The sequence below is a fragment of the Trachurus trachurus genome (genome assembly GCF_905171665.1).
Source record: "Trachurus trachurus genome assembly, chromosome: 21".
Classification (NCBI taxonomy): domain Eukaryota; kingdom Metazoa; phylum Chordata; class Actinopteri; order Carangiformes; family Carangidae; genus Trachurus; species Trachurus trachurus.
Window position 1 is genome coordinate 12,514,296 of NC_139899.1, and position 13,619 is coordinate 12,527,914.

At 42.3% G+C, this 13,619-nt stretch overlaps 2 protein-coding genes across 2 annotated transcripts; one reads left to right on the top strand and one right to left on the bottom strand.

The window, feature by feature from the left end:
• Positions 1 to 486: 486 nt before the first annotated feature.
• On the bottom strand, positions 487 to 8,936 carry septin10 (septin 10). Its single transcript, XM_083996814.1, has 10 exons — positions 8,774 to 8,936; positions 7,515 to 7,629; positions 7,130 to 7,325; positions 6,798 to 6,984; positions 4,585 to 4,746; positions 4,208 to 4,304; positions 3,308 to 3,476; positions 3,057 to 3,189; positions 2,419 to 2,597; positions 487 to 2,109 (listed from the first exon to the last, which is right to left on the bottom strand). The coding sequence occupies exons 1-10, from the start codon at positions 8,801 to 8,803 to the stop codon at positions 2,094 to 2,096; spliced, it is 1,284 nt and encodes a 427-aa protein (XP_083852940.1). The 5' UTR covers positions 8,804 to 8,936; the 3' UTR covers positions 487 to 2,093.
• Positions 8,937 to 9,843: 907 nt separating this feature from the next.
• Positions 9,844 to 13,034, top strand: sowahca (sosondowah ankyrin repeat domain family Ca; the record flags this gene model as incomplete). Its single annotated transcript, XM_083996760.1, has 4 exons — positions 9,844 to 10,192; positions 10,689 to 11,062; positions 11,790 to 12,179; positions 12,561 to 13,034. 4 exons carry the CDS (start codon positions 9,844 to 9,846, stop codon positions 13,032 to 13,034), a joined length of 1,587 nt encoding a protein of 528 aa, XP_083852886.1.
• Positions 13,035 to 13,619: the final 585 nt, after the last annotated feature.

The window sequence follows — 13,619 nt, forward strand, 5'->3', positions numbered from 1 at the left end:
TAACATATGAAATCACACATCAATAATGGCATTTATAAGTAAATCTCACCTTTATACATGAAGAGAGGTCATTTAAAGTCTCTCTGAGCTGCTGCACTGCAGTCCGGAAAAGCTGGACAACTGCTTCCCCTTGATAATCCCTGCCGTACATTCACCAACCCTCACATCACAGCTGCTCTTTTAAAATACCTGAAATAAAAGCTGGTGATTATAATGTTGTCAACATTGAACAAACAAATTCCACGGGACACCCCTTTTGACCTTGGCAGTAATGCTTCATCCATGAACCCTGATCCATTTCCCCATTCGTATCTGGCCGAGGACCTGTGTGTGTGTCGTTTCCCATCTGCCTCAGCCCTAACTTCCTGTCACCTCTCTAACTCTCCCACCCAACACTGCAGAAGAGACGGATCTCTCTTTGTCTTGATCTGTGACCAAAAGGGTGAGGTGAAATCCACAGCTGTGAAGAAATGATGCAAACCAAACAAAGAGACAAGAGTTTATCATGACAAAAATACAAAGATTTATTTAGAAAGGAAAAAAGCTCCCAAATAACACTGTTTTTTTCTTAAATACAAGTGTAGTACAATTGGGTCTCAGATAGGATTTAGTCCATTAGGTATCGCTGTGTTTCCCCTGGATGTCCAAGTGGATAGTGTATTAGTTTCACACAGGTAAGGCACTAACATCTTAAGCACTAGTGTGAATATAAAGTGGCAGCGTTTGTGAGTAAATGTTGCACCACAGTGCCATGGTTGGCTCTTTCCTGTTAAAGGCTACGAGGTGTGAAACCCTGTCTTATCATGGCACCAGGGAGAAGTGAATAAAAACAAAATGCTTCAAAATATAGTCACATATAGTCACAAATGCAAAAATCCTCCTCTTCCTTCACTCCCTTAAAAAGCACTGACTTGACATGATGCTTGTTTTTCCAGAAGTCAGCTCTTTTCAGACAGACTGGTTTGCAAACTTCAACTGTTTGTGTCAGCAGGAAAAATGGGGGAGCAAGTAAAACACAATATATATATATAAATATACACTGTAACTTGTACCTAGTTTAAAACCAAGCTTCGGCTTCACCCTCCTACAAACCTGTGATTGGACGGGAGAAGTTCAACGTTCAGAAGTGAAACAACAAGAGCAGAATCATCCTGCGGGATTTAGTAAAGCTGTTGTAATCATATTAATGTTGTAGCAAGGAGGTGTGACAAAAAAATTAAAGTCAGACAAAGAATAGAAAAAGGATAAGAATTATAATGCCCTGTGACCATGAAAACTCTGATGAATGTACTGAATCAAGTTTCAGATATGGATATTTTAATTGCTGGATTAACAGCCAGTTCAGACATACTGTATCTGTCTATACTGCAATTATTATTCTTATTTGATAAGAGAAAAATCTCTTCCCTCATTTACAGTATTTTGAGAGATTTTAGTTTCATTGAGCATTAAAAAAAAATTAAGAGTTTCTACACTGACAGACAATCAATGTAACTTCTCTAAAAAGGGGATTTGCAGAATTCAGACTTTGAGACAAATGTGTAAAATTACTAGTATGTTCACTTCATATAGTGCAAGTCTGAACTGGTTAGTATAATAAATTACAGATTATGCAGAAGGTCACCAAACCAGTTTTCTGCATTACAAAAGAAGAGTCCATCATGATGCAATAGAGATAAGGTAAATAAAATGTAGTTGATCAACCGTAATAATGGTACCTATCCATGTGTGTATATCTAATGAGGAGGGTGAGAGGATCAATCCACTGAGATCTCCTCAGTCTGAGCCAAAAGAGGGAGGCATATGAAAAATAAATGTCTTATATAAAAAAATGAAAGGATAAATATAAAATATTACACAAAGAGGTATAAAACCCACAAAAGAGATTAAAAATACAATTGAAGAAAGTGTACACAGGGTTCTTGGGTACTGTCAATAAACTTTGGCACATTATCAAACTCACACTTGCACACATTGCTGGTTTGTGTGGGGTTGTCCTGGTTAGTGTTTGAGACTGGCCACAGACGGCTGGAAAAAGTGTGGACAGACTGCCACTGGTTATACTGGTCATAGTGGAGTGTACTTCAGAGTCCTCACATAAAGCCAGAACTAAAAGAGACAAGAGACGGATACACACGAGTGAGCTCTGACAGCTTTGACAATGCCCACAAGCACATCAATATCATCTTAAATTGTTAGCATGTGGTCTTGCTTTTCATTATCCAGTTGTGTATATTATTATTTCCTCCTACTGTCATTTACACACTGTCTTAAACACTGAAACACATATTAGCATTAGTGAAATCAGAACACACACTAATTCTAAACACTTGTCACATTTCTGAAAGTTACACCACCATTACAGAAGTGTAAATGTAAATATTCCCTGAACTACCAGCTGTCAGAGAGGCCACTCACTTCTTGCGGTCCTTGTCCTTCTTGCCGTTGGCGGTGAGACTCTGGGCCTGCAGGAGCTGAGCAGCAGCTCGTCTCTTACTGAAGGAGCTCTGGTCGTCGTCCAGCATCCTCTTCTTTTCCTCCAAGGCGGCTTTCTCATCTGCATGGAGGCGCTTCAGCTGCTCAAAGCGACTTTGCAGCTGAAACACACGCCGGGACGCAGAACGAGGTTATGATGATATCAAGGAGAACAAATTACCATTTCATTTCATCATCGTAATGTGATCGCTCTCTCATACCAAATCTGAACTTGATCTGAAATGCCACACTGAGCTTTCATTTCTTAGAATTGTGATTTATCCAGCAGACAAAGCATTATGAAACATAAATGCCCTCGAGGTGACTGATACTTCAGAGGAGAGCTGGACAACAAGCTTAAAAAAATGTTGGAAGATCATGCTCATTTGAATACATTTACAAGTATAATGAGGACAGATTTGACCTTCAGTAAGATCCAGTTAAAGAATTAACACATATGGACCTTTAAATGTAATACACATGGACAGAATGTAATTGGACTGATTCGTTATTAACAAAATTTTATCAATTTGAGAAAATTGATTTATTAATTAACACGCCCTTCTGTCACGTCTTCATACCTCTCTCTCAGCATCCTTGAGCTCGGACTCCTTCTCCTTCACCCTCTGCACAAACATCTGCCTCATTTCATCCTCCCTCTTCTGCAGCTCCACCAGGAACTCCTGACGCTTGGCCTCGTAGGTCTGCTGCAAACTGCACATGTGCCCACAAACACACACGCATAGATACACAGAACAAACGTCACTCAGTCGTCACACTTGTACATTTTTCTTTGCACATAAATGCAGGTGTTAGTGAGTGGGCAGCTCACCTGACAGGTTTGCACTCTGGATCTGTGTCTTTGAATCCCATTTCCTCCAGTTTGCAGCGTCTGTACAGCTCATAGTGACGAGTGTGCGTTTGCTCTCTCAGGTCCTCCATGTTTACACAGATGAGCATCTCTCTCAGCTTCACAAAGTCGCAGTGATTCTCATTCTCCACTGACGACACACACATCAAATACTCATTAGACAAGTGATAGGATTCGGTGACCAGCCCGACACAAAAAAGATCCTCCCAGACCCTTTTGTGTCAGACTAGGAACAGAATTTAAACCAGGATGCGACACTGAAACAGATGCAACGATGACAAATTTTACTGCAGGCTGGCAGCTGCTTAAAGTAGGGCAGGTTAGATTTTTGCACAGTAAAGACCACTGAAAAGGACTGTGCTGATTTCATAATGAAGTCACACTGTGTGGAGCTCTTTCTAGCAAGTGTACCAACTAGAATTACTGCCTTGTGGCTGTCTGCCTCAGCCAGACTAGTTTCAGGTTACACCCCTGTTTATCTAGAATCATGTATTAACATTTGTGTGAAATTATGTGAACATAATTGTTTGTGTGTTATGGCTACATGGCTAAATGAGTACAGGCTAAAATATGTTTCCTGAGCTCACCTTGCTCTTGACCCTTTGAACCCCAAAGTCTAACCAGTTCATCCTGGAAGTCTGAGTGAATGTGCCAACATTGAAGAGTTCTGTTGATGCGTTACTGAGATATTGTCTAAGAGAATGGGATTGGCAGACAACCTGACAACCGTCTGCCTCTCTGTTTTGCTCTGCAACTGCTCTGTCTGTGGCTGGTACAGACATGTCCACCATATCAATTGGCAGCAGGAAGCTTTGGTAATGCTGGCTCAGTTGTACAGAAACACACAGTGATCCATCTTACCTTGTACCACACCCCAGGGATACTGGCGAGCCTTCACCATCTTGTTGCCAACGGAGACTTCCTCTGTGCTGCCTACTACAGCAAATGGCAAATGACCCTAAAAAACAGACAGTGTTAAACTAGAGAGGGCAAAATGATGTAGTATGGTGAGATTCACAAAACCTTTACACTAACTCCCACAGTGATTCTTCCAGCCCACATACACATATAACAATGTGTCTGTTTGTTATACTACATTTAGCTGATACTACCCAATAAAAAAACAAGAACAACTGCACACCTATGGGAAAATACTGTGAATCCGTCAGCCTGATGACTGAATGACAAAAAGCACAAAACTGTATATCCACTTTTGTGTGCGTATGTGTGTCTCTTACGTTCATAGTAGTGTTGACTTTTGCCACGGTCTCGTCATCCAGGGGGAACTGGTAGATTTGAACACCGTTGCTGACGAGCTCACTCATGATTTTGATCTTGAACTTGTGCAGCTCACTCTTGCTGATGGTGTCAGCTTTGGCGATCACTGGGATAATGTTCACCTACAACATGGTACGACACTTACTTTACTATCGACAGGATTCAGATAAAAAACATGTGTTCCAGTGCAACAAAATCACTAAATAACAATTATTCCTTGAATATTGGAGGGGAAGTTCACTTCAATGCAGAGCTCCACATACTGTTGTTAAGAAGACCCTTCTGTTTTTCTTTTTCACACTGAACCAAACAAAGCCCACATATTCCCACTGAAGGATGGGATTTTAGATAGTATGTAGGTGTTGTGGGCTCAGCGTCACCATCTCTCTCTTTTACACAAATGCTGATTCCCCTCTGTGTCCGACCCAACTGCCAGATTAAAGGCTGAACAAGAATGTCCTCCCCTTGCACGTTTGTATCTTTTAAGGGCGCTACATTCCTGCTTTGAACAAGTTGTGTACAAAGGGGCTGTAAATACAGTAGAGCAACTTTTCCACTGATTATGATAAGTCATAATAGAGTCACCATGATGTCACCGCACTTGCATTCATTAATACTTTAATAAAACTTTGTGTGAAACAGAAGTTTGCACAGACAAAATTGCTGAGGCCAACTTCCCTTGTCTTGTAACTAAACTTGTTGCTGGGTTTAAACAAGCTAATCTCAACATACCACGAAATTACATCTAAAAACAAACAATTTATTTACAGAAGTTGACTATTCAGCAGTATTTGTTTTTAATTCCTCTATGTCAAAGTCTTATTTTTAGGAACTGTTTAGGCATGTCTTAAATAACCCAAGTTTACTGATGTTATTTCTGGCCCGGCAGCCCGATCTGTTGTCCAGGTCATCCTGCATTCCTGTCTGTAGGTCGTCTTGTCATACCAGAGAGAGAATGAGCTGCAGCCACTAGACAAGCTTCTGGGCCAGACCACACACCCGTACACACACAGAGAATACACACTGATCCCAGCAGGGAAAATAAAACAATGCTTAGTCCGAGTTCTGTTCCAACAGCTGTCTGAGTGATGGACTGTCTCTCTGTCAGTGCTGCACATTCAACAAATGGCTCTTTCTGCTTGTATCCGTACAGTGACACAAAAGGACAACTCGAGTGTGTGTGTGTGAAGTGATTACAGCATTCCACTGCTTTTTCTACTCCATTCACACGCAAATCCGGGGCTACTGACACTCCAAAGCAGTGAAATCACACAAACACACAAAGAAACACAAAGTCACGGCACACAGAGAGCATGGGAAAGTTTCTGTTTCTGACCACTTCAAGAGCGATGGGAGGGGCTTCAGCCGGTCGGACAGTGAACCACTCCCAACAGTCAGACAAAAAACACACGGGGAAATCTAGACGCAACCGCAGCAGACCCATCTACATAAACCTCCTGCTGCACATACCCATCAGTATTACATTTTGCATGGATTGCTCAATTCTAAATCAATTTTTGTTTTTCAACCATGAAAACAAAAAAAGCAGTGCCGTCCAACACAGCGATGTAGCAATTTAAAACACAAATATGACATCATCATCTCATATTACAGGTAACCAAACAGTGATGAGATGATTCATATGTTTCTGGAATCACGATTGACAGCTTATGTGAATGAGTGAGCTCACAAGGGAGTGTCAGTCACATCATGAGTTTCAGTAACTAATCCTAAATATTTAATGTCATCTAAACCAATGAGGGAAACATGTTTGGTGCTTTTATGAGCCAATACTTGTTGTCAATAGATTTATACTCAAGTCTGGAAACAGCAGTTCAGAGAACAGCAGCTACCACTCCAGGTCCATTTACGTGTTCTTAGTCAATCTTGTCCACTGCTGTTTTCTTGCTCAAGAATAAACAACTCAATTCTAAACCTTCTTTAATTAATATGCGAAACAACCTGCACTGTGTATTCTTGTGTACTCCGGGGAAATGGGCCACTTCTTAGAATCCATAAGGTTTACTGACTATCCTTATCTAGGATACACATTTCCTTCCTCAGTGCAGCTTCAAAAAGCCTACATCAAAGTGAATATTGTAGTAACAACCTAATGTATTATACAACACTGGTCTGGTCCTTTCACACATACACACAGTGTTCTTTTGCCTACCTTGCTGTCTAGTTTCTTCATGGTCACAAGGTCCAGGGATTTGAGGGAATGACCTGAGGGGGAGATGAAGTAAAGGCAGGCGTGGACTCGCGAGTCATGGTAGTTGTGAAGAGAGCGCTTGATTTTGAGTTCCTCCTGCAGGTAACTCTCAAACTGTCTGTCGATGTAGTCCACCACTGGCTGATAGCTACAGGGAAGACATATAAGGCTGATCAGTGATGTGACCAATCGATTAATTCACAACAACAGCAAATTCAAAATAAGGTGTTAACTCTTATCAACACTCAGATTCTCTTAGACAGACGAAGAGACCTTCACTCTCCTCCTCCCACCTCTCTTGTTTGTTCATCTGGTCTCCGAAGCCCACGGTGTTGACTACAGTGAGGCGTAGTCTGACATTACTCTCCTGCAGGTCGTAGGTCTGGGCCCGCAGCTTCACCTGAGGCTCAAAGTGGGATGACTCAAAGTTTTCAAAGTTGGTATTGAATAGAGTATCCATAAGAGTGGACTTGCCAATTCCAGTCTCACCTAGAACCAGAAAAACATAATGCAATCTTTTATCCCTAAACTTTGCAATATTGTACTGTGAGAGCATTAACAATCTTAAGAAATAACACTAAAACTAAGCAACATTAATGACATTAGTAGTGGCATCCTTTAAATGTCACACTGTGCATGTGTGTCTGTGTGTATCATAGGTGTGTATGTGAATTTTACCAATGCAGAGAATATTGAAGCAGAAGCCTTGGCAGATGGACTTGTTGACAAGCTGGTCTGGAAGGCTATCAAAGCCGACATGGCCTGCCAAGGACAGGGGCCGGACTCCTTTATCCTGAGGAAGAAACCACACAAACAAACAGATCATTCTCAAGATGCTACAAATGCTTTTCTTCACAAAATTAGATAACAGATCATCACTGAGGGAAATTGCATCATTTCCGCTAGGAAGTAAAATGCAAACTTTTTTTGTTTTAATCTGTTCTCTTACAGGCACTAGGTGTTGTAATAGATGTAACTGAGTGACTCTCATACCTTAAAATTTGGTTTAAAGAATGTAAACTAATCCGTATTTAGACGGATGTTGTGTAATATTCTTACACAATTTCTGCTCAAGTTTGTCGCCTGTATTAACATGCACATCTTAGTTACTTTGAATCCGAGTACTACATTTACAGATTCCTCTCAATGACCAACACAAAAGATCTAAAAACATGGTCTAAAATCCTGTAGCTCACTCATTACGAAAAACTCTAACTTTAATCCAGCGGTGTAAACCTGAGATCCCCTGCTGTCCTCCTCCCCCGGGATATCCAGAAATCTAAAGTAGCCTATCTGTGGGGTGTGGTATAAAGTTTCTCATTATAAGAGCTCCAATTATAAGTAACAAATATTTGTTCTCAAATATAGTTACGTGAGAAACAATCAAAGTTCATACAAGTTTACACGACGTGGTTACGTTATCTGCGGCCAGATGTTTTGGTTGGTACCAAACTGCAATCAAATTATAGTCATTTGGTTCTGCTTACAGAGCTAGCAACCTAGTTAGCGTTACCGTAACTTAAGTTAAATTATGACATAAATTAGCTACATTCTTGTACTATTTCTGTGTCGGTCATGTTTTATAATTCGTTTTCTTCCGTTCCGTGCAGCTCACAGCTATTTTCAGAAACTTTTGAATGGCTGAATGGCTACCGTTGTGTTAGCTAGCTAGTGCCCCGCACGGATGTATTTGGATGGAAGTTGTAATGTGGGATCACTTTTTTTCCTGGTTGAAGATTAAAGCTGAAATGGCCTGCCTTATTCTCTGGATAAATGTTGATGTTGCTGGCCATTTTAAACTACACCAAACTAAACTAAAAGTGATAGAAACTAATCATCGGGCTAGCGGGAGCTAACATAATGCTAGCCTTGGACACTCCCTACTCAACTGTCAAGAACACTGTCATTTGTCAACCACAAAGAGTAAAAATACTAACCGGCTGTCGAGCAACGTCTGAAGAAGCCATAGTTTTTAGACAGACGTTAATACTCCAATTATTTCACAAAAAAATACAACAAAATAGACTAATGACCGAAGACTTTTTTAGAATCCTGGTCAGGACCGCCTCACAGCGTCTACCGTCGACAACTGGACAGACTGCACCACTCACAACAACGTAGGAATGAGGTGAAATATTTAGTTTGAAAATTCACTTTAAAACACATGTCTAGCACGAGATGGAAATTTTTCGGGGGTTTTAAACATTTGTCATTTTCACGGACCAAAATCCACCATATCTATAAGAAACTGTGGTCAAACCGTAATCATTTACACTATTAACACGTCCCACCCCCCTTCTACGCATAATGGTACAGCGCGGCTTAATTTTCCCAGCCGCTTTCATGGTATGTTGCGGGACTATCAGAAAAATTGTAAATCCCAAATGAGAACAACTATGCAGCTATTATTGATATTGATGCTATCGGGCATGAGATTTGACCTTAAACAAAAACAAGACATTTTCAAGTATTTTGCACTTTATTCAGCATGCTCCGTTGCTATTGAAAAAATTAAAAAATTAAAAATCCAAAGCTCACTCAGGTTTTAGGATAAAATGTGTTGTTTACTAAGCTGGCCACTATCATTCTACCATTCAGTATGATACATTTTGATTATATTTGTATGTATTACATGCCAATTTCGACCTCTTCTTGATGCTATAATTGCTAAGTCGACGTTTAAAACGAACCGGTTCTCTCGAAAAAATAAAATAAAGAAATCACTGCACTTTTACTAAATGGTCAGTTTCACGAGGTGATTTTACTGGGGAGCACTGGAACACAGCATATGTTTCCCGTACAACTCAGTTGTTTCAGCGACGTGCGACCCCTATCTGCCGGAGTCCGACACTGGACTTCCCCATGGAGGAGAGGAGGAGGCCGGAGAGGAAGATGCTGTCATCCGTTGTCACCGACCTTAGTGAATGACAGCAGCACGGACATGGAGTCATTTTGAAACGTCCTTGTGCAACTTGACAGTCGTTGCGTTGTGTTTGGGCCGTCCAGGATGACGATGGCGTCCCAGTGCACGGAGCAAGCCGTGCAGGAGTTCCTGATGGAGAGAGGAGGGAGGGTCCAACAGATGGAGCTGATCGATCATTTCCTATCAGGTCTGCGGGAAAATGACCCGTCAAAGGAAGCCGTGGATCGCGAGGTGGTGAAACGCATCGTGGACAACGTGGGTTTCGTGAAGGTGGAAAACGGTGTGAAATTTGTGTGTTTGAACGCTGACGACAGCGCGGAGTCGGTGATGCGTGCGGACGCTGACGGCTGCGATCAAGCGGAGTGCAACGGTAATATCCACGAGACACTGGACAACAGTGTGAACGGCAACCCTGACAACAGAGACCAAACAGGTGAGGGAGACGCACCATTTCTATGTCTATGCTTCTTTGTTTTGACCCTGATGTGTCCGTTATTGTCCTATTCTACTGATTTGATCACTGCTTGTTTTTTTGTGGGGTTTTTTACACATATAATCAAGATGATAGTTTTATTTTTGTAATGCATGTCCACTTATTTATGTCAGGTTGCTGTCTCTCAACCAGGTGATGATCACTATCAAGTGTCAGGGTTTGGCCATTGCTCACTATGTGTTTAGAATAAAGCTGCCAAACTCCCATGAGTGTGCTCTTCAGCTGGGCCCTCTTTAATGCCAAAAGCATTCAATATGTATAACAATTCAGGATAATATCAATGACAACACAAAAAAAAGCAAACAACCGGATTTTACTGTGAAGTTCAGGTTAGATTACATAACAACCTGTTCATGTCATTAGCAACCACATTTTACAGTATCACAGCAAACTGACTGACAATAATAATACAAAAAAATGCTAATTGGTTTCCCAGGAGTATCCAGCCAACCTGACACAGGCCTGGACAATGACAAAAAGTCCAATGGGAATGGACAACCTGCAACCCCCTCCCTGAATAAGGCCAATACAGGGACACCTACATCTGGTGGAGGAGGTGAGGTGAAACTGCGAGACCGGAGGAGGCGAGAGTCGGCTCCAGTTATTGGGATGCCAGACGTGGACCAGGCTCACCCTGCATGGCAAGTTAGAGGGGCACGTCGGGTGTCCAAAGGCTCCCAGCGTGCCATGCTCACCAGCTGCCTATCTGAAGACAGCTCCTTGGAGGGGCTGGACCCTGTTGGAGACATCAACACACCCAAGGGAAGTCGCAGGAACTTCATAGAGCTGATGATGAGTAGTTCTCCTCAGGTAGGATACTGTTTTTTTATGGAGTGAGTGAAAAAAAACTTCAAAGTACATTATTGTTGTTGCAAGTCAGAATTTATATTGTATGGCAGAGTAAATGTACTTTGGCCACACCTAAAGTTGAGATGTCATAGCCTGTGTTTCACTTCTCTGGGTGTGCACCAAAGTGGCACACAGTTGTTCATAAATGAAGCTGAGCAGGTTCCCCTGCCTTCGCTACAGTGTAAGTGCCACTTACCCAGAGGGCAGCCCTTGACACGCTGGTTGAAAATAAGTCACCATTTCGGCTGTGATCATAGGTCCAATATGCATGATGTGTAATTCCACAGCAACAGTTCTCCGTCTTATGTAACTGGATGATTTGACACAGTGATGTAACATGGCTTGTCGTCGTAACTCCGGTGTTAAGTGACCAAAAGCTTCTTTTGATGATCATCAGAAAGCGACAAAAGACAGAGGTTACAATAAAAGTTATTTGTCGATTCTCAAAGATGTTTCTATAGAGTTTATATCACTTAGATTAGATGCTTCATTGTGATTAACAGTATGACAGTGAATATCATTATGTCAGGACTGCATTTGTTTATTTGGTCTTTTGAAACTGTGAAGGGCCACCATAGCAGGGTATTGCTAATATCTTTTCTGAAGAGCTACTGTTTGATCTGGGTCAATATAAAACAGCTGACGTAATGTCTGCTCCCTCTTTTTCACTGTGTTCTACCTTTTTCAGGTCCGTAGGTCCCTGATCAACCGTGGCACACGCCTCCGGGACTCAGTGAGAAGTGATGGCGATTCGACATCACTCCTCTCATCAACCACGGATGAAGACTGTGCCTCAGTGACCCTGGACCCGCTAGAACACGAGTGGATGCTGTGCGCCTCGGACGGCCTGTGGGAAAGCCTGCAGCCTCTGCTGGCTGTCGAACCCAGCCTGGTGGCCAAGAGAGACTTTGTGACCGGCTTTACCTGCCTCCACTGGGCAGCCAAGCAAGGCAAAGCTGAGCTGCTCTCCCAGCTGCTGGCCTTCGCCAAGGAGAATACTATCCCTGTGAATGTAAACGTGAGATCGAGTGCTGGATACACACCGCTACACCTGGCAGCCATGCATGGACACACACAGGTGGGCTGCAGGGATAGTGGTGGTTGTGAGGTGTCATGTGTTACAGCTGCTCAGTGAAGCAGCAGATAATAGCGCACTCTGTCTGCCCCCAAATAGAATGATTAGAGGTCTTCTTTAATATGCAGCAAATGATCCAGAACAAGAAAATGCTAGCTTAATTTACATCAACAGTTGTTTTTTCACTGTTTTTCTTTTCCTTATATCATAATCCCAAACACAGCACACTGAAAAGAGATCTAATAATGAGGGTAACAATCTGACAACATGAAAATCTTCATTAATGCTAAGAAATGGGGTTTTCTTGGGATGCAGAGAATCTAAATTTCTTTTCAGTGTCTGAATTTCCCCCCTTTTTTAAATCTGATGTGCTATGATTGACAGGTGGTCCGTGTCCTGCTGTCAGACTGGGAGGCAGACCCCGAGGCCCGAGACTACAGCGGGCGGCGAGCCATCCAGTACCTCCCACCGCCGCTGGCCGCCAACCTGCAGGAGGAGGGGGTGGTCACCTCTCCGGGGGCCGAGTCAGACAGCGAAAACACCAACGGCAGCAGCAGCAGTGGGGGCAGAGGGCGTGGCTGGAGGTTTCCCAGAGTCCTCCAGGGCAATCTGAATCCACTGCGGCTACTGAACCCACCGTCCGAGGCGGCAGAGGAGGCGGTCGGCAGCGGGAAGACCAAAGGGGGCATGCAGAGGAAGTCGTCTCTGAGCCGGCTGAACGCACGGCTGCACCGAGGGCGTCACCGAGCCCAGATCATCCACAGCGCCTCCTTCAGAGACGCCGGGGAGGTGGGGAGAGGAGAGGACCTCCCCAGCAGTCCTCTCCGAACCCGACCACTGTCCAACCTGTTTGGATGAAGCTACGCCAGTCTGAACCAGCAACATAGATATTTACACTAGTATGACATGTTTTACAGGATAAAGTTTACTCACCTTCATAAGCTGACAGGTCAGACATTTTTATGACCAAAATTAATGGCACACATCTTGATATATAGTGTCAAGCTGTTTTTAAAGTTTTATTAACTTAGGATTTTAAATGATTAACTACAGATTTGTTTTTTAATATAATTATATAACTTATTTTTTGAGTTGTCAGGCTTATGTTGACTACTAACCAGACACTGTTCACTTTTTTTTGAAGCATTGGTTGAAAACTGATCTTCGTCTTTGAATTGCTTTTGAGCTTGGTTTTTGTGTTCATGGGGTTTTATATTTTTTTAAGCTCTCTGTTAGAGCAGGTAGCAAATATTACATCTTTTTTTTTTGTTTGACCTTACACTAGAACAATTTCACACAGGACTGTTTTTGGTTTTCACTTTAGTTTCTACTCACAGTGGTGAAGGATTTGTGAATAGCACTTGTTTTGATTCCACACAGTTGTCACAAAGGCACATTTTTGTTTGCAGAGTAAAGTAATATATTTCTAGACCTTATTTTCTA